The 19,744-nt window shown below is 35.3% G+C and overlaps 1 protein-coding gene across 1 annotated transcript in view; it reads left to right on the forward strand.

The window, feature by feature from the left end:
- Positions 1-15,320: 15,320 nt before the first annotated feature.
- Positions 15,321-19,744, forward strand: part of ALDH1A1 (aldehyde dehydrogenase 1 family member A1) — a gene marked incomplete at its 3' end in the record, with an annotated part of 34,832 nt that continues 30,408 nt past the window's right edge. The window contains exon 1 of the mRNA XM_082012763.1: positions 15,321-15,416. Within this exon, the coding sequence (XP_081868889.1) occupies positions 15,327-15,416 (90 nt within the window). The 5' untranslated portion in view covers positions 15,321-15,326. The remainder of the gene's footprint in view (positions 15,417-19,744) is intronic.

Raw genomic sequence — 19,744 nt, forward strand, 5'->3', positions numbered from 1 at the left:
CAAACCCCTTGTCTTCCTTCCATTAACATATATACTGGCATGGCAAGAGCAGGAGAAAGGTAGTGCTGTGGTCTGAAACGAACCACTTTCGTATGTCATAAACGAGGGCAAGTATTTGTAACGAGCTGGGTGGAATGGCTCTAGAAGGTTATTATGTAACGCAAAGAGGAATCCAGAGTCCTGAGTGTTTTCAATTCACTGCTATCTGTGAGATTTTAGTCCGGACAGAGTTTCCACAGCAAGCTCAGTTTCAGCTATACTGGGTATGAGGCTTTGACAAAACTGCAGAATGCAGGATCAGATAATAAACAGCTACAGAACCAAGAGCAAAGTATCTTTTAAAATGCACAGGTAACGCAGGGGTGGCTGTGTCCTGTGGGAGTTAGTGGCACATAGCTATTCATACCTGTGTTTATCTAACATGAAATATTGCAAAAGCATAAAGCCAATAGTTTTAGAAATTATCCTTTAAGAAACGTTGCTTTAAGTGCATTAATACCTTTGGTACTAAAAACTGCTGTAAATCATTCTGGTGTGATGACAGCTTATCATGTGTTATCAATGTTTATGTTTGTATTGCAGCTGATTTTGCCTTATTCTTGAGACATATAGAGATAGATTCAGAAAGAATATACATATAGGATGAAAAAATGGTATTTTGGGCATTTGAAACAATGGTATTTTTGGAGTTGATATAATGTTAAAATTCACCTCAGAACTAAAACTCAAACTAAGAAATATTTAAAAATGCATTGCTTATATATTTAGACAGATTGCTAAATAATACATAAAAACTAACACTGCTACCTAGACAAAGACATCCAGGAAAACAGAAGAGAGGTACTGAAAACATAAAGGCAATAAAGCCCACAATGTTCAAGTATAATTCATGATCTCAAAGAATTTATTCAGGCTAAATATAGAACAATAATAACTATCGTCAAACAGAGTCATCTTATGTACTATCTTAGGAAAATGCAGAATATTAATCAGATTGCTAGTTTCCTCAGAGGCCAGAGTTTCAGCAGAAAAATTTGATGGTTTATAAACTTTAGTGTGCTAATAGGGACACTGAAAAAGGATTAGATAGTGAGGAATTTGGGTGAGGAGAACTGGAAATATGCATGTCCTCTTCTAACTTCACAAACGAAATGGAAAACATTGAGAAAGGACTGCAAGGTCCAGGCAGATACATGAACCAGCCACACCTTTAGGTGAGGAAGCTGTGCTCGACGACAGCATCATGCACAGACTCTGCCACTGTAAATAATTTACTCTCACTGACACATGTCTTCTGAAAGATGATTTGTTTCCGTAAAGCAAACCCTTATTTCAAGGAATAATGTGGCTGACATATTTCTAGTTTTAAACCTTATGCAGTACAATGTGATTATTCTGTTAACTGACATTTGCTTTCTGTTGGGGTATGGGGTGTTTCTTTCTTGTTTTGCTTGTTTTTTTCTTCTCCTTTTTGACTGAAAAAAATAGAGGTATCTAGATTAAAATTCTCATTAAGATTTTGGATGCTGTCTGTAACTCAGGGGATAGTATTTTCTTTTTCCATCTTCATACAACAGCAAAAAATATATCAAGAGATTTTTTTCATCTTTTATCTAGAGATATTTGAGTGCTTTTATGTTTTAATCATGGAGAGAAATATCTGAAATTATTAGGACAAAGAGCAGACAGACTCTTACAGTAATGGAGTCACCCACACAAAATATCCTTTCCTTTCTTGAACTCTGACCATCCCTTTTCACAAACACTCCCTTTTTAATCTACTGTGTGACATTACATAGAGTCCCCTCTTCTACAAATGCTCACCATCAGATAAAGCACTTTCTACCATGAATATTCATGCTGAATTTTCTGTATTGGCTGTCCAGCTACAGGCACAAATCTATTTGACACTCAGGTTAGTATCTTTTCTTGATTGTCAACATGTTGCTTAAACCTGAATTTGAGTAAAAGAATTCAATTTGTCTTATGCTCTAACTTCTATTAGCATTAATAATTATTCCAAAACTAGTAAAGAAAGTGTAAAGCCCTAAGAAGTACTATCTTTTTAGATCAAAGAAAGCAACTTACTTTCTTTTGTGGTCAGGTCTGGGGGAAAATGAAAAAGAAGACAGAGAACATTTATTTGCAAATATTTGTAAAGTTATGACATTCTCATGTGTTTGGAATTGTAAAACTTTTTCCAAAACAAATTGCCATGACTTATTTTAAGAAATACTCTTTGTAGTCTTTGTATAAACTGAATAATGAAATGTTGTACAAAAATACATAGCCTTAAGAAAATGTTTCAGTGTATATTCTTTAACTGACTCTACAGTTCAGTTCATGACAAAATTAGGGATTGGATAACACACAAAGGGAATGGATTTTAAATGCTTTATTGAAACTTCACTACTTTTAATTTCATTCTTGCAGTTTCCACAGAGGTAGCATGGCCAGATAGCTATTCCTCCATCCTCATTAAAAAAACCCCACACAAAAATGTGCAGATTTGTTGTTGATTTGCATTTAACTGCATTATTTGTACAACTGTAGCTACACTAAAACCAGACAAGGCACTATAGTCCAATCTAATAAAATGTTCATGTTATTTTGTTTTACATGCTGTCACAAAGAGAAGAAATAGGAAAATACATCATGAGACTAATATCGTCAAAACAATAAATGCACTTTGTCTTTCAGAGCTTCTTACGTTGATTATCCTTCCATCCAAAAACTGCTGTCTATGATTAAATATTTTAGATTGTATTAGGTGAACTGAAAATGCAATTCTCCAAACACTGAACATTACTAAACTGTGAGTACTAAATGTATCGATAAATTTACTTACATACTAAGTGACATCTTAATAGTCCCCTTTGACTTAATATGAACTTACATGACTTTTCTAGATAGATGAACCTGCTCTCATCTTGCAATTGTTCTTCCTCTTCATTGCAAATTACAGCACTTGAACCTCATGTAATTTACCCTCAGAGAATAGATAATCTGTAGCTTTCCTGAGAATGATCCTGAGCAGAAACAGAATTTTCCCTGCTTTTCACAAAAATATGACAATATTCTGTTCCACTATTAATTAAATGTCCTTGGCAATGCAGGACATTTTACAAATAAATGAATGAAAAGATAGGTTTCTGTTTCTAAGAACTTAGAATCTTGGGAAGATATTAGACAGGTATTGCACAGGTACTACACAATTATTACAAACATCTTTTTTATTATTATTTTTTCATTTGATTTCCAACAAGAAATCATCTACCTGGATTTTGCTGAAAAAGTGAAGGCTGAAAGAGCTTGTATTCATGAAAGATTGAAAAAGTGAGTCTTGTGAAAAACAGATCACGAAGTGTAAGGGTTCGCAGGTGGTAGACTCCATCCTGATACTGCAGTTGCATCAGTGTATGAGAGTTACTTGTGAGAGAAGAAAATTGAACATATTCTAGTGTATAGTGTATTCTAGCTGCCAGCATCACCACTTATAGTTTAATGGAGTGATTTAAAACAAGACAGAGGAAAGGCAGATTTACTGAAGAGAAATGAAAGAGATAAATGAGAAGTTTCAGTGTTAAAAAGAATTTCTAGAGCCCCTGTATAGCCGCAATCACAGTGATTAACTGACTAGAGTAAAACAGAAGAAAACAGATTTAAAAAATGCATCTGCTGCCGCTTGAGCCCCAGCTCTTAGCAACTGACAAATTGTACAGTGGCTTTGGGAATATTCCTCTTCAAAATGCACGTCACAGAGGTATGGACATTTATGCACTGAAAGAGAACATGAATTGTCTGCTTATGCTCCCACTTAGGTGGTGAAAGGAGGATTTGGCCATGATTAACCTATAGTGGGAAAATACTTGGAGTGCAAACTAAGAAACCCAAATTTCCTATTGAGGTCTTTTCTAATACTGTTGCCTACATTTTCCCAGCTTGTTTAAATATTTTGATATATACAATTCTCTTTGATTCTAAGGCATATCTGAGACCAAAGTAGCTAAGTCTTCATCTCATCAAACTTTTCTTTATCTTCATTAGTGTTCTAAGAAGTTTTAGCTTGTATGTAGTTTGAAAGCCTCTCTTTTCTACACTGCTTCTCCTTTCAATATATCCCTTTTTTTACCTTCTGATTTGGTAAAAGTTTTTATAACTGCCTATGTTGAATTAATAAAAAAATCAAGGTGAAACTTTGAGATAACTTCAGAATTTTGCTTAGTGTTCAGGTGAAATTGTAAATCTTTCTTGGCAATGATAGGAAAGGAGTAGTTTCATGCAAACCTTATCCTGGTTATCCTGGTGAATTTATGTTGGTTGTGAAAGAATAAATAATGTCTGCAAAATTTTTGTGTCAGTGGAGTTTGGCAAGCTAACTAAACAAGAAAAAGTAGCAGTGTTTTAATTGTTCAAGCCGAATTTATAACTTCAGCTACATGCAACGTGTTTTTCAGGGAGAAGTTGTAAGGAATAAATAGTAACTGTCTCCTGCCTTTGACTGATTTTTGCCTCTCTGCTTTCTCCAAAATCTGCTAATCATCCAGGTAAATTTCAATTTATTACTATCATTATCACAACCACAGAATAAAACTTTGGGCTATCACCCAGGTAATTTATAATTCTTAGAATTTTTTGAGTTCTTAGTATAAGCGTAATTATTGTGCATAAAGCTTAACATTCTCACTACCAAAGCAATAAGTCAGTCAAAATACCAAGCTCAGCAGGATGTTGAAAAATGCACTCAAATTTTATAAACATGTACTGATTTTTCTTGGGAATAAGGAACCTTGATGTTCTCAGCCCTCATATTTTTCCTTACACAAAGTGACAGAACCAAGAAGTTTTTTTTAATTACTCTGCTCTCTAGTAAATGGATCGGTCAAACCAAAATAGACCTCATTTTATTTTAAAACTTTAAAAAAATATTAAAATCCTCCGAGATTTACTTTAAAGGTCTGAATTTGTTTCTTTTCTTGGGACACTTTGGCAGCAGCAACCAGATGATGTTACACACAAATGGTGTAAAAAAGAGTTTTATTTACATTCTTAATTATATAGATTACCAGTGGCCTGGCTCCACTGGCGATCAGAGCAAGCTTTGGAGCATTAGCCTAAAGTTACATAAAATCAAACAAAATGAAAAGCAGTGCGGGACTGAAAGGTACTTTTCAAAAGGTGTTTATGGAAAGAAAAGCAGAACACACCCTACACCTCTCCGACAAAAAAATAATGAAAATTAGAGAGAGAAATGGTTTTGTTGCTCCTGTCTCATAGAAATTTTGTAACAATCTGAAAACACTTGAAACTTCTCTTTTTCTCAGAATTACAATAAAGTAGTTAAGTACTGTTGCATTTTATTGGACTACGCTGTTCCCAGGTCAAACATTCTCAGCCGCTAGAGAAAGGATTTTTTTTTCTTTTTTCTATTTTTATTCTTAGAAGGGACACGAAACATATTTACTGAATACATCCCAAAAAGTGGATCTAGTTCTGTCAGTGTCTGCAATAATCTATCTATCTATATATAGATACACAAATGCACATACATATTACAGATCCACAAAACATATTTCTAATTTTAGAAGAAAAGTGAATAATGTCACACACCACATGCAGGGATGTGGTTTCCGCTGTAAGCTTGGCTCCTTCCAAGATTTACTGTTACTGGGTTTGCATTTGTAAACCTGCTGGCTAGCATATTTCTGCAACAAAGCAGGAAATAAGTTCCCGGAGTGTATGTTATTTATATGATTTCTTGTACTAGGATGTTATCATCTTTATTCAATCCTGAGTTCAAGGGATCTTACAGGAAAAACTAATATACTTCAAATTTGTCACAACACATATTCCTTTTTAAATGCAATTATTTAATTAAATGGTCCACAGGACTTAAAACTACTCCTTTGCAAGACAATGGGAAAGCTCTTGACAGCATTCAGTGGAAGCTAGACTAATCACATCATCTTTCTAAAAATCATAGTAAAGTGTTTTAGCTGTTAATTCTCACTTAGCAATGATGCTAATAAGTAGCGTATGTACACTAGTAGAATACTTCTATCAACAAACACAAGAGAATTAGATTATAAACATGACAAAGTAGAGAAAACTGGGAATTACAAATTACAAGCTAATGTGGTCAACTCACTACATCTAAACTTGAAATTAAGATATAAGTTACAGGACAGGGGATAATGTTAATCTTACTAATTACCTTAAAAGGAGAGTAGGTTCTAACAGGAAAACAGACTCTTCATAATGTGCTGCAAAAGTTTTATTCTATATTGGGATTTAGATTCTAAGCCCCAGTCCTCCAGAGCACATGTATGCACATATCTACGATCTGGTTAAAGTCCACTTTTCATTAGAAAAACTAACCTCTGACAACACTCACAGAAACCTCCCTGAAATTTAAAAGTAAAGAGAGGTCTTGGTTTGTGTTAGTTGTTTGTTTGTTTAAGTTAAACTAAACAGTTGGGAAACAGAGGAGTTGGAAATCCTCCATTGGCATTACAACACAAGGAAAGTGCTTGAGTGTCGCAGTCAATTTGGAAATGTTGTATGATGAATCACTGTGCCAAGTGATTTTTTGTTTCTAGTAACTCATAGTCCAACTGCAAATCTGGTTCTTTCCTAGCATTTCTCATTCCACTTCAAATGTTATAAAGGTGAGTTTTGACCGCAACATTACTTACCCGTATGAGTGGTTTCTAGACAACTCTGTAGGAACTTTCTGAGAAAAATCGTGGGAAAAGCAAGTTGGAGCAGGGAGGGAACAAGGTGACACAGATGAACTGTTATTGATTTCATATTAGTTTTACATGAGTTTAATTGTAACTTCAGTAGACATCCTTTTGATTTCTTCTACTAGCAGCAAGTTTCAAATCATGTCCTAGAAGTTTACTAGCATGATGTATGGAAAATGCACACTGGCTTTTAAGTGAGAAGGTTTTTCTTATTTTCAAGGCAGAGATCTCAGGGACCAATACATCCTTTACCAGAAGACACAAGAGTAATTATTTCAAAAACACTGCAGTTATAATCATGCTGATTATTAATATCAAATACTAAAATTAAGAATAATAAAAAGTGATACAAGGTAATTAAGGAATACACATTTAGAAAATTATTTTTATGTATCAAAAAAGTGCTAGGATAAATATAACAATGAATTTTTTTTTTTTTTAGCTTTGTAATGACTTTTTTTAGACATTCTTTAAAACTTCAAAAGTAGAAAGAGGGTTATTTTTACATGTGAGGCTTTCATAACTGACAAACACAATCACTACACACAAGCTTATAAAGCACACATAGCAATTATGTAAAATCAATTGAGGCTGTCTAAATCTTGGCTTTGAAACAAAGGTTCATGGAGGAAATGCTGAAAATTACTTGGCAGTAATTGTTGCTAACAATGCAGGTTAATAACTAGTGTTGGGTCTGATTCTGATCTAACCCTGACTAGTTTTGCACTTGCATGAACTCCATTGATTTGCATCAAATTATTCATGATTTTCACTGATAAGAGCTTTTGTCTGTGACCTGCGGCATAAAATCTACCTCCTTATTCATAATCAATTATTTGAGGAAACTTCAAGCTATTTCATTACTTATTACTTGTTTTTATTTAATCTGTGTATTGACAAAAAAAGGCTTTAAAAAGCTAGTTTAATTTTTAATAGGAAAAACAGGAATAAATTTGTTGTTCTGACTCATGCAAAATAAATTTTATTTAATGTCACACTTTTTAAGCATTGAATAGAGACAAAAATAACAGTATCACAAAAATGTATTCTAAATATAAAATTCATCTTATGCTTCCAAGACTGCCATGACTGAAGCTATAGTCAATAAAACTGTACTCATTTATTAACTAAGATGTTGTGATAATGCTGTTCTTTTATCAGTTCTCATTTTTACAGGCCAGATATTCTTTCCAGTTTTTTTCAAAACACTATTGCAAAAGAGATATAAATGTCCGTTAACTTTCAGCAAATAGTTAGAAAAGCAATAGACCGTTATTAATGTTTTAATTGAATAATATCCTGTTGACATGAAAACTAGTTTAGCCTCAGTGAAAAACACATACTTTAGCCAGTTGCTAATTTATGAATGGACTGTTTCTATGACCTTAATTTTGCAAATATTTGATTTCATGATTGAATAGTAAGGAGGAATTAGTAGAGTAGGAAAAATTCTACTGATACAAGCAACATACAATAGCTTATGTTCTATATTTTAAGGCAAATGGAGACACAGACTTTTAGAGGTCTCAATTACATTTTTTGGTATGGTTTATCCCATAAACAATATCATAAATAGCCCATTTTGTAAAAATGTATTTCTTTTCCAGATAGGTAGATACATTTTTGATGCATCAGACTATAATGAGTTCTTTTTATTTGGTTTTATTTGTTTGATTACCTTTTTCACAGAAACTATCATGTCTTTGACTTTTGTCTGAGTTTTTTGATGATAAATTCAAGAGAGAAAAGCAATTACAAGTCATTTCAATTTGAGGAAATGAACTATAATACATGTTACCAAATATTCTTGCAACTTTTAGGAAATGCTGTAATACTGAAATAGCTTGTACTTAGTCTTCTAATTTGTATTACAAAGAAAATGTCTTCCTGTGGCCAAAATACATTCCATAGCTAACTGTTTTTTAAAATTATGTTAATAATTCCTGAAACATTACACTTTCTCTCATTGTCCCACAAAATATCCAGTTCCTTTAACATTTCCTTTTATTTTTTTCTTTGATGATGTTTTCATGATTGCATTTTAGTCATTGTTTTATATGCAAATTGCGCTATACACAAAGATAAAACATCTGTCCCCAAAAATCAATACAAAGTATGAAACACGCTATAGAAAATATAGATCACAGAGATTAAATATCCAGGTAGCAAAAAGAGACGTGTATTCCAAAAATTTATTTAGACTGATGTACAGGCTTCTAATAAAGCATTTTGCTCTAGATAAGCCCACCTATTTTAAATAAAAATTCCTGGGCTCCCAGTCAATCTTTTAAAGAGCAATGACTCTTCAACAGAGAGGACGTGTTTATCTTCTCCTGAGGGCCTGTTATCCACAGAAGAGTATTGTTAAGCTTATTTGCAGTCCAGAAGCAGTATAATAGTTCATAAATGATACATAGGAAGCCGTCTCCCTGTGGTGGCAGGGTGAAAAAAAAGTGAAAGTCATCTCACCTGGCAGTACATATCTCCAGTAACATATCTGTATGAGAGGTAGATGAGTAGACTTCCTTTACAGCCACCAACAATAATTATTCACCTATGGGAAACCGTTCAGTTTTCTGGGATACTGAGCTCCTTTAGATACCTCCATTGGAGTGAGAGGATTTGTGCTCTAAAATATCCTCACCACCTATTATGGAGAGTTGCTGTGTAATTAGCTCAGACATAGATAGCTGTATGGGTGCGACATAAATTTGTTGAAGTGTGCACCATTCCATTGGGCTAATCATGATATATTGTGTTGTCTCACCCTGCTAAAATCTGAGACTGGAGATATGTCTATTTGTCTAAAGGTGTTTTTTGACTGGTTTTCTTCAGCAAACTGGATTTGCAGAGCCACAGGTAAAATAACCACAGGTACCACCTTGGTACCCCTGCGCTCAAGGGTTATGCATTAGTGCACTGCTGCCCATGCAACAGTGAGTAGGCATTGTGGACTTTCCACTCGGAGACCCAAGATTCCTTTCTAGGAGCTCCTAGGATCTCTATTCTTTCCTGCTTTGTTGTCATACCTTGTTGCCTGTTGTGAAAGGATTTATGGTGAAAAGGTGAAATTATCCTGAAATTTGTAGCGACGATCTGTCTCCATCATAAAGTCAAGAAGAGAGTGTCTGATCTGTGCATGAAATCAGAAGAAACGATCTTGCTCCACCACCAGGTCTAGATGAATGAAAAATAATCCAGTTGTGGTTACACAGGTTTCTGTGTAGGAGCAGGGGAAACGCTTATTTGTCCCTCCCTGCAGAAAGTGTCTTGGGACGAAAGTGTCATTATGGATGGATTCAGCAGACAATAGGTCTCATGACAGAATCCACTGTCAGCCCAAGCACTGATATCCAGAAGTTATTAAATATCTTTTGATGCCAAGATTACAAAATTAGTAGCACTAGTTTTTCTACTTCTTGCTCTGTCTCTGCCCTTGTAGTGAACCAACTCAATGTAGATCTGAACATTACTGGAGCGAAGGTGTTTGCATGAATCAGCCAAACAGTAGCTAGTACTATGATGTGTGTTCAGACTTGTTTGTGGAGGCATTATGGAGAAATATCTTCTGGGACATTTCTTCATACACTGTTATCATCCATGTAGCAAAAAGGAAAGATTTTTCACTAAGTGAGTTTAAATTTCAAACTCAAATAAATAGTTATGCATCTGTCAGCTGCGTCACTCCACGGGTTCATACCTCACGGAAATTTTATAATGACTAAAGAACTGTTAATTGTGCTCCAAGATACCTATATTTATACAAAAGGAACGCTTGGATTTTCAGAAATGCAGGATACTCATTGTGCTGCAAAAGCCAAAGGAATTTGCTCAGTAGCCCTGAAAATCTTGTCATTTTGACTTCAGTGCTTCACAGATGATACAATGCAGCTACCAAACTGTGGAGTGCAGCAGCCTATTCTGCTCATCTCCTATTCCAGAGAATTTTTCACAATAGTGCTCTAAGTCATCATGGAAGTTTATTCACCTTAAGTGTTTTGAATTATACCAGTTGTAACTATTTGGAGGTTATTTAAGTTATTATGCTACCTTTTAGAAGGTATAATTGTTATGCAGTTCAAGGTGTAGTTTTGATAAATCACCAGATGCCAAAGAGATGCAATTTGGAACATTCCCAGAGCCATAAAAGACAAAAAGCAAAAGTAGAGAACATCTACTGTCTGTTTACCTGCAATAAAATTTTTGCACTGTCCTGCATTAGAGGTGGTCCAAGCTAAATATATGCAGACTTATCTGATCTACATAGCTTTGAGCACGTCTACTACAAGATAATAGTTAGATTTCTTCATGATCAAATATATGTATTTTGAAGGGCAAAGTCTATTTCTGTAGAAACCTATGGGCCAGAATTTCTTACTACTGTGATTACAATCTTATCATTACACAATGAGTAAGTCATCTGTCCCCTATTGCTGGAGAATGGAGACATCCAGACTGTGGGAACTGGGAAGATAGTCTGGCAGTCATTCAGAAAAAAGGAAAAAAAAAAAAAAAAAGAGACTGCTTTGAAAAAAGACAAGCCTGTGCTTACTTATGGGGAAAAAAAACCCAACAGTTTCTGGTCTTTAGAAAAGTCAAAGTAATTTCTGGATAAGAGTTAATTCTGTTCTCAGAAGAATCTTCTATGATGTAAAGTAAATATTTTTCTGTTAAATGCTGGAAGGGGAATTTCTATAACAAGTGGCTTTCAGACTGTATTAGCCCAGCATACACTAATGTAAGAATACCAAGTAGAATCATAAACCTTCTGGTCAAGTCATTTCCTTCGACACAGGCATTCAAGTGCCATTTGAGTTGCACAAGGGTTTTGAAGACACTGATATGACTTTGGCAAGATGATGTAGATTCCCCAGGACTCTCCTGGACTGTCATCTCAGAGCAGCTAGGAAAGGTTAGGCATTTCAGATAGTGCTAGTACTGTGTTTAGGGAAGTGAATCCCGTCACAGGTTACCTCTGGCTGGTTCCTGTAACACACACAGTTGGATTGCCGGCTAGCCCAGCTAAAAGCTCTGCTTTCATCTCTGTGCTGCTGCCTATTAAATCATGTCTCATGTAATGAACATGGGGCTGTAACAAATCTCAAGAACATAAGCCAAATAGTTTGCCAACCGAGACTACAATGAATTCAATCAAAAAGTAACTGTTAACAACTTTGGCGATATCCTGCTGTATGATCACATTTGAGGAGAAAGGTTACTTGTACTCTGGAATGCTGTGTTTGGTTAGTTATTAATTTTTTCAAATTTTTGTGAAGAAGCACATGGACAAATGATTTACAGCTTCTTCCAGCATAAAACTTTCATTTAACTTACTGACATAGAATAACATGTCATACCTAAAGTTCATGCAGCCCTCGATCTTCTGGTTTAGCACTACCAATGTCATGCAGCAAGACACATCATAGCTTAATTGCAACTTGTATGGTGAACCACTACCTTTCGTTTGTTCCTCTTTCATCTTGTATTGAATAGGGGAACTCAATAGGTTTAAACAGGGAGAAATGTTACACATTAAAGTGCAGAAAGCACTAACACAGAGCCACTACTATATCATGTAGTTTGCCAAGGTGTGGAGTGGCTAAGATTCATTCCTTAACAGTGAAAAGATAACAACAAGTGACAATTAAATCATTGACCAAAAGAGAGGAGAAAACTAGATAGAATCTGACATTTTCTGAGAAAATATTAACAACAGAACTATGTAAACTTCCATGTACAATATCAGTAATATCCAAGTGTTTTATAATCCACTATTTGAAAGAATAGTACAGTCTACTGAAGTTATAGTCCTTGAAGTGTACATCTTTATTTAGGTGAAATGTGTAACAGTAGTGATGCAGGATGAGGGGAAAAAATCACAGAATGAAAACAGCAGGAAGCTGAAATAAACAGGAACATAGGATGTGATGAAAAGGAAATAATTTCTACACTAGGCTAAAAGGACTCCCAGGCTGAAAGCGAATAGGAAAGTTATTGAATGGGAGACAATTGGGGTGGTCATGAACAGCTAGTCTAAGCAACAGCTAGAATTTCCTAGAAAAAGGGAGGGGACTCAGGCATTCATAGATATAAGAACACAGAGAACTTAAAGGAATTATTGACATTAATGGTAATGCTTAGACCAAGTCAAAGCAGATAAGGCCCAAAGATAGGACAATCAAATTGCTCAAGATAGCAAGTAATCTTTTTAAGAGATGAGATCTGTTTAACAATACACAAGGTTTAGAGAGAAAAGAAAGGACTCACAGGAAACATGGATAGTGAAGGTAATTCATGCAATCCAAGAGTGAAAGAGGGAAACAGAAAGGAAAAAAGAAGGTAAAGTATCTGTTAAATGAATGAATGGTGTGGAAAATAAAGCAATGATTACCAGCATGGTTGAAAAAGTTGAAACTTTTTACCCAGGGCAGTACCTCTGAAGTCTAAGCAGATTTCAGGCTGTCCTTATAGGCATGGGAAGAGAATAAATGTTATCATTTTCCAAATAAGTTATCATAATTCTCTTCTAGAGTAACAGTTTTTAAAAAAAATCCGGAATGCAATGATACCTCAATATGAGAATTTATTTAGAACACTCCTGCTTGGGAGAAAGATTTTTTGTTTTGCTTGAAATCAGAAAATTCCACTGATTTTTCTCTTACAGCTCCACTTAAATTCTGTTTAAGTTAGGCAAATCCGAGCAATTAGCAGGTGAATTAACTAGAGACGAACTCTGTGGGTTACTGGAGAATTGAGTGGCAAGAAGATTATTAGAGTAGACTTCAGTTTCTAAGCCAGAAAATTACATGGAAATTAAAAAAAAAGAAAACCACAAAAATTTGCTATGTGAAGATAGCACTGAAATGCTGTATTCCAAATAAAAGTGAACAAACCCTATTTAGACATTGTTTTTTTTCATAAAACTCAAAGACATTCACTAAAGCAAGCACACATTGTAACCCAAAATGTTACGGTCTGAAAGTGCTGTTCACAAAACTTTCTGATATACCACTCTCTGTTGGGATGTCTTGAGTCAGCCGGCTGAGGCAGATGAGCTGAAGGATGCATCCGAGAGGAAGTAACCAAGCTGGTAACCTCGGGTATCATGGTGTCATAGCAATGGGAAAGGGCGCCCTTCATTCACATGGTAGGGTGAATGGCTGAAACTTGTTCAAGTCCACACAGCTCTTTATCTCTCGCTGACAGATGACTTATTGTGAGAGAAGTATTCTCTCTTATAGAGAAATTACTTGTACTTTTCTAAAGGCCAGAGACTCTTGCTCCAACCATATGTCCAAACACAAAAATCATCAATGATAATTATACCATGCTCTGTAATTCAGAAAGTATGTTACATATAACTAATGGATTGTAAGACTAATCTCATGATAAGTCCTATATCATCCATCAGTTAAAAGCAACAAAACCTCCATTGCCAGATGGTTTAGATGATGTCTGATACATGAATTAACCGAGCTCAGTGAGTTTTTCAAGCATCTGTGTAGTTTCAATGAAAGCAATAAGATAATTTCTCTTTATTTCTATGGCAGAAATCCATTGTGCATATGTCAGCAGCTTAGCATATGAAAACAAGTGCTAGTTCAGTCCCAGTTTGTTCTGTGATACCATTCATCAAAAAAGGTAAGACTTAATGAAGAAAGGAGTTTCTTGTTCCTTATAAAATCATTTGCCAGTACCAGAGATATGTTTCTCATTGAATAATCAGAACTGGACATATATGCACTAGTGGGTTCCACACTGAGTGGAAAAGTTTGGTCTACTGAACAATTTTTTTTGCAAGGTACAAACATAGGTTTTCCAAAGGGCACTATAGCAAAAAATTGTCCTTAAAATTGTGGTGCTATCTGGATAAAAGCAACAAGTTTTTCTTGGTTCTACCCACAGAGCATTTTTTCTGGACTGATCAATTTCATCCTACTTTCACATTTCTTGAAAAACGTGAAGAATTTTGTATCGCCATAGTCATCCTTATCTCTGTGATCTACAAGCAGGTATTAATTACAGGAATTATAATGTACTCTGAACATATAAAAGCATAACCCAAAGTGGCTTGTTTTTTAGTGAACACTTTCCAGCTCTGAGAATTATTCTCACCAGCTCTCCAGTGAAAAGGGATTAGTTTGTTTCCAAAGCTAAGAAGTCTGTCTTTACCTTCAGAGCTGCCTTCAAGTACGTGAAGAACTTCACTTAAAATCTGGGGGCCTGCCTGCTGAGAGAAAGCAATTTTACAGGTAAGACAAGGAGGCCTTAAACTGTGTCCCCCAGTATGAAATTCTTAGTGTCTGGCTAAGCAGATTGTTTCAGCAGCATTTGCTTCATCGAGGTCTCTCCTGATAAAAAGGCTGTTGCTTTTGGTCTTAAAAATAAGTAGTGTCATTTTCTCTTTGCAATGAATTCTTTCATCCAATCATATTCCTGTATGCAAATATACCATAGCTGGTACAGATAAAAAAGCACAAATAAAGCTAAGAGCTCAGTCAGGACAAAAATCACTGCGCTTCCCTCATACCTCATTTCACCTGTGTTTCAGGAACGTCCTCAAACGCCTCAACTGAAAATATGAAGAAGCAAGGTTCAGACAGCAATCCTGCTCCAGTTTTGCCAGCACTGCCAGAACCACTCAAAGATCTGAAAATTAAGTACACCAAGGTTAGTAGCGTTGGTATTTCTTAATTTTTCTTATGTATTCAGCTCAGACGGTAGGATGTGTTCATTTTAATCTTATATGAACCATAGACACAACTGTAAATCAGTGCCTAAAATGTTTATTATGACCTGTTTCTGATACTATACATATTAGTAACTAACGTTCAGTGATCACTTTGACCTAAGTATTTCAGGAAGTGTGCAAGCGTGATAGACTCACTTAATATTTCACTTGGAGTGGGTGGTGTTTTTCTCCTGAAACAAACTTTCTGCAGTGATAAGTTTCTCAGAAAGTATAAACGGAGCAAAGAAGAAAAGGTTTCTATTATTACATTATTTTTCAGAAGAGTGATAACAAATGAAAATGTTAGCTTATTGCATCATATTACAATCAGATTTAAATAATCATACCAATTAAGCTTATGTGGAAAAGGATATGTGAAAATGAAACTAAAATAAAATTCATTCTACTCAAATTTTTCTTCGAGATAATGAATCTGTTTTTCAGCTTCAACAAGTGACTATCACTAAAACAGATAAGGTCTGCCATCATTAATTACTCAATATTACCATAAACTTTTTGTAATAGCAAATTCTTTCCGTATGCACTTATAAATATAGAGATAAAGAAGGGCTGAATCCAGACTTATGTTCCCAGCTTGAAAAGACCCTTTGCCTGTTTTATATCATAGTACACAGATGTCTGCAAGAACTTTGAACAAACTGTCGGCAGAAAACATTGAAACTCTGCCCTCTGAAACATTCAGGTAGAACAATTGATCAGAAAGGACCTCTTCTCTTTGGACACTCCTCAGCTACTGTTGATTTTTTTCCTCAGTACCATTGCAATGGAAATAAATATTATTTTCTAAAACCACTGGTTATTTTCTTTTCCAAAAGCAAGGTATTCAGCAATTATCTCTAATAGTCTTTTTGAATTCCATTCCATCCTATTTTTTCATGGAAAAAACCTAGCCAAATTTCAATGCATATCTTTCTTGAATAAATCACACAGGACCTTACTTTGTAAATATTTAACAGGCAAAGAAAGCTATGTAGTTCTGCCATGTGATAGCTCTCTACTGCTCTTCCTGTCTCAAAAAAAAACCCAACCAACAAAACTTAATTCAGAGAAAATTCTTTAGTCACAGTGGTGTTCAGGACACTATGGTGTTATTATTTTGATTTTTTGTTTTTCCAAAGGAAAACAACTAATATGAACAAAATGCCAGCTCAGAAATCTGATGTAACTGCATATGCAAGGACACAAATTCCTGTAAACATTTCCTTCTGAAATGTTTAGTTAGCAAAAACCTATTCCATTAATACAAAAAGCAACCACAAGACAGCCAGCATGGCTGAAATGTCTATAGTGCACAATTAAGGAGAGTGTCACATAGCAAACATATGTTTCTTTTGCCTTGACAATAGATACCATTTCCTTAAAAACTGCATATAATGTGTAACTGTGCAGAAGTGCAATGCATTTGTTTGAAAAAGTGTTCCCACGAGTGATCAGATCCAGCACTCCCTTTTCGATTTTTGCAATGCTTTCTTCCTCTCTTCATGCATCACACAGGATTATCTGAAAGCCACAGCAGTGGCCCATTACCCCCACAGAAGATGGGGAAATAGAAACGTCGTCCCATACCCAGCAGTCATCTCACAATTTAATAAAACCTTTACATTCTTGTCTTCTTACCCATCCTGTTCCTCTCCTGTCCCATACAAGTTAGACTGTGGGGTGTGGGATTGTTTTGATTTGTTATGTTGGAGGGATCAAGATGAGGGAAGCATTAATTACTGATGATGTATTAACCTATCTTTCTGAAGCACCTTGGAAATCAGCAGATCCCTCAGCTCTGGAAACTCAATTTTCTCTTTTTCTACTATGGCATAGTATCAATAGCCATCACACCAGGATATGAAGAAAGGTGTGCAGGAGATGTTCCAAGGACCTTCCTCTTCAGTTAACACTCTCTCTATTTTATTTTCTATAAGAGGGGTCATGTTGGACCTTTTACAGAGATAATTTAACTAACTATTTCCATATGTCTGTGGATCTATAGGTTGGTATAGCTACCTTTCAGACTCTGCCTTTCACCTATAGTATAAAACTAAGCACCTTTAGGGAATTTGAATTTCAAGAATTAAAAGGAATGCACTTTAAACAGTTAAACTGGTCTGGATTGTGAACCACAAAGTGATCTTGAATTGGTTTCATATCTGAATCTCCTTTAAAGGTATTCCAGTGAGCAGAATGAGTCTTGGTAGCTGGCTAAAAATGTACTAGTAAATATTTTACTTAGTCAACACCGAGGAATTAGACAATGATTGTTGACAAATGATTTCTGTCATGATGCTTTCACATACACTAAGCCTTGTGGTGCTCCTTTAATCAGAGAAACTCAGATTAGTTTTAGGTTGTCAAATTACACGAGGGGGAGAAAATGGCAGCACATTGTCTCACTAAGCTACATGTGGAATATCAGAAAATATGGGAGGGCAAGCCACTCTGAAGAAAAATTGTAGCTGAGTATTGCATGTGTTGCAATCACTAGCTTCACAGACAAAGACTAGAGGTAAAAACACAAAAATTTTATTAGAATATCTGAGGCAAGGTAATCAGCTATAAAGGTACTATAGAAACATACTCTTTTTAAGATCAGCTGACTTGGTAAATACAAGACCACTAACTGCCAAATCAAAAAGTTTAAGTAAATAATGAACAGAAAGATTCTGTTCTCTGATTATTAGTTCATTGCAGCAGTAAAATGTAACTCTTGCAAGGATAATAACAGTTCTGAGGGAAAAAAACAAAGTAACATGAAATATTAACCAAATATCAACTTCTTGTAAGGAAAAACCTGCGGGAAAAAAAGAGATTTCACAACAGATATTCTGTATTGATGTATTTTTTAAAGCTTATAATTTCCTTAGATAATTTCACATATTTTAACTGTATTGGTTGAAGAATACAGTGAGATTCATGACATATTTTGGGATTAGTAAATCAGAAGTTATGTCACTTGTAATGAGCCTCCTCTTGGGCCACAAATCTCATTCAGGTTTAGATATAACTATAAGAGTTACTGCCATCATCAAACTCAAGAATATCTGAATGACTCTCATAATCTGTAAGAGTGGATGTGAATAAGAGCCAACAATTTTTCAGCACTGTGCATCACCTCACCTGAGTGCTGCTGAAATGCCTCCAGCATGCGGGACCCCAGCCACAACCCTGGTGCCTCTTCACTGTTCATGGTCTTTAAAAAAATGCTGGTGATGTCATTCCCTGGTTTACTGTCTGCACAAGAAAGCTGAACATCAGTCAGCTGAACAGCTGTTGAAATTTGGTGATCACTTGTATCCCTGTGAAACAGGAGCTGGGCTCATTTGAAGACCATTGTCAAAAAAAGCTTTATCACAGCAAGAGTTGTGGGCTATCTGACAGCAGATTTATGGTGGTAAGAGGTTATACTTTTTCTTGTACCATAAGTTTGGAAGAGTTTTTGGTATCCAAAGATATCTAAAGAGAAGATAGCTTAGACATTTAATTCCATATTTATAAAGCTACCCTTAATAACTAAACTTGGAATAGTCCACATTTTAAGTAGTTCTATTATTTCTCTTGACTACATCTCTGTAGTATAGATTATAGTTTATAACAATAGTGAATTACATAAAAATTCTTCCCTGGTGAAGAACAAGTTTATAGACAGATATCGAATACAGGATCATGTATAGCATCTTTGCAACATTAGAAATGAAGTATTTTCTTCTCTAATTTCTGCTTCTAAACAGCACTTTTATGTCATTCTACAGAAGCACTAAGGCCTGAAACCCTGTACAGACTTTGCACAATATTGAACCCACAAAAAGGGGATTCTTTTTCTAAGAAAGATGCAGCAAGAAGCTATGTTTCATAAGGTGATGGAATCTAATGTAGAGGTCCTAAAATCTATTGCAGCAGAGCCATGGTGTTGTCCGTCTGAGACAAAGATGTCCCGAGTCAAATACTTTCTCTCCTCATGAAGCACAGACACAAATATGGCACTTCCCATCTAGCAGATACTTTATAAAATTAGCTCATGGTCCTTTCAAAATGCTCAAAGACTGAAGGGAAAAAAAACCCACTGGGGTGACAAAGAAAGGCAAAGAACAGGTCTTGTCTCCCCATTCTCTGCTCAGGTCATCTGAGTGATGAAATCAACTGTCTAAACAATGACAGAAGTACTGTAGTCTTGCAGGTAACTTCAACCCCAAACAGTGAATAGGATCAGATTATCTGAACTAAAATCATTAATTTCAGACAATCAAGACTTTATTGC

The sequence above is a fragment of the Phaethon aethereus genome (genome assembly GCF_964289735.1).
Source record: "Phaethon aethereus genome assembly, chromosome: Z".
NCBI classification, from domain to species: Eukaryota; Metazoa; Chordata; class Aves; order Phaethontiformes; family Phaethontidae; genus Phaethon; species Phaethon aethereus.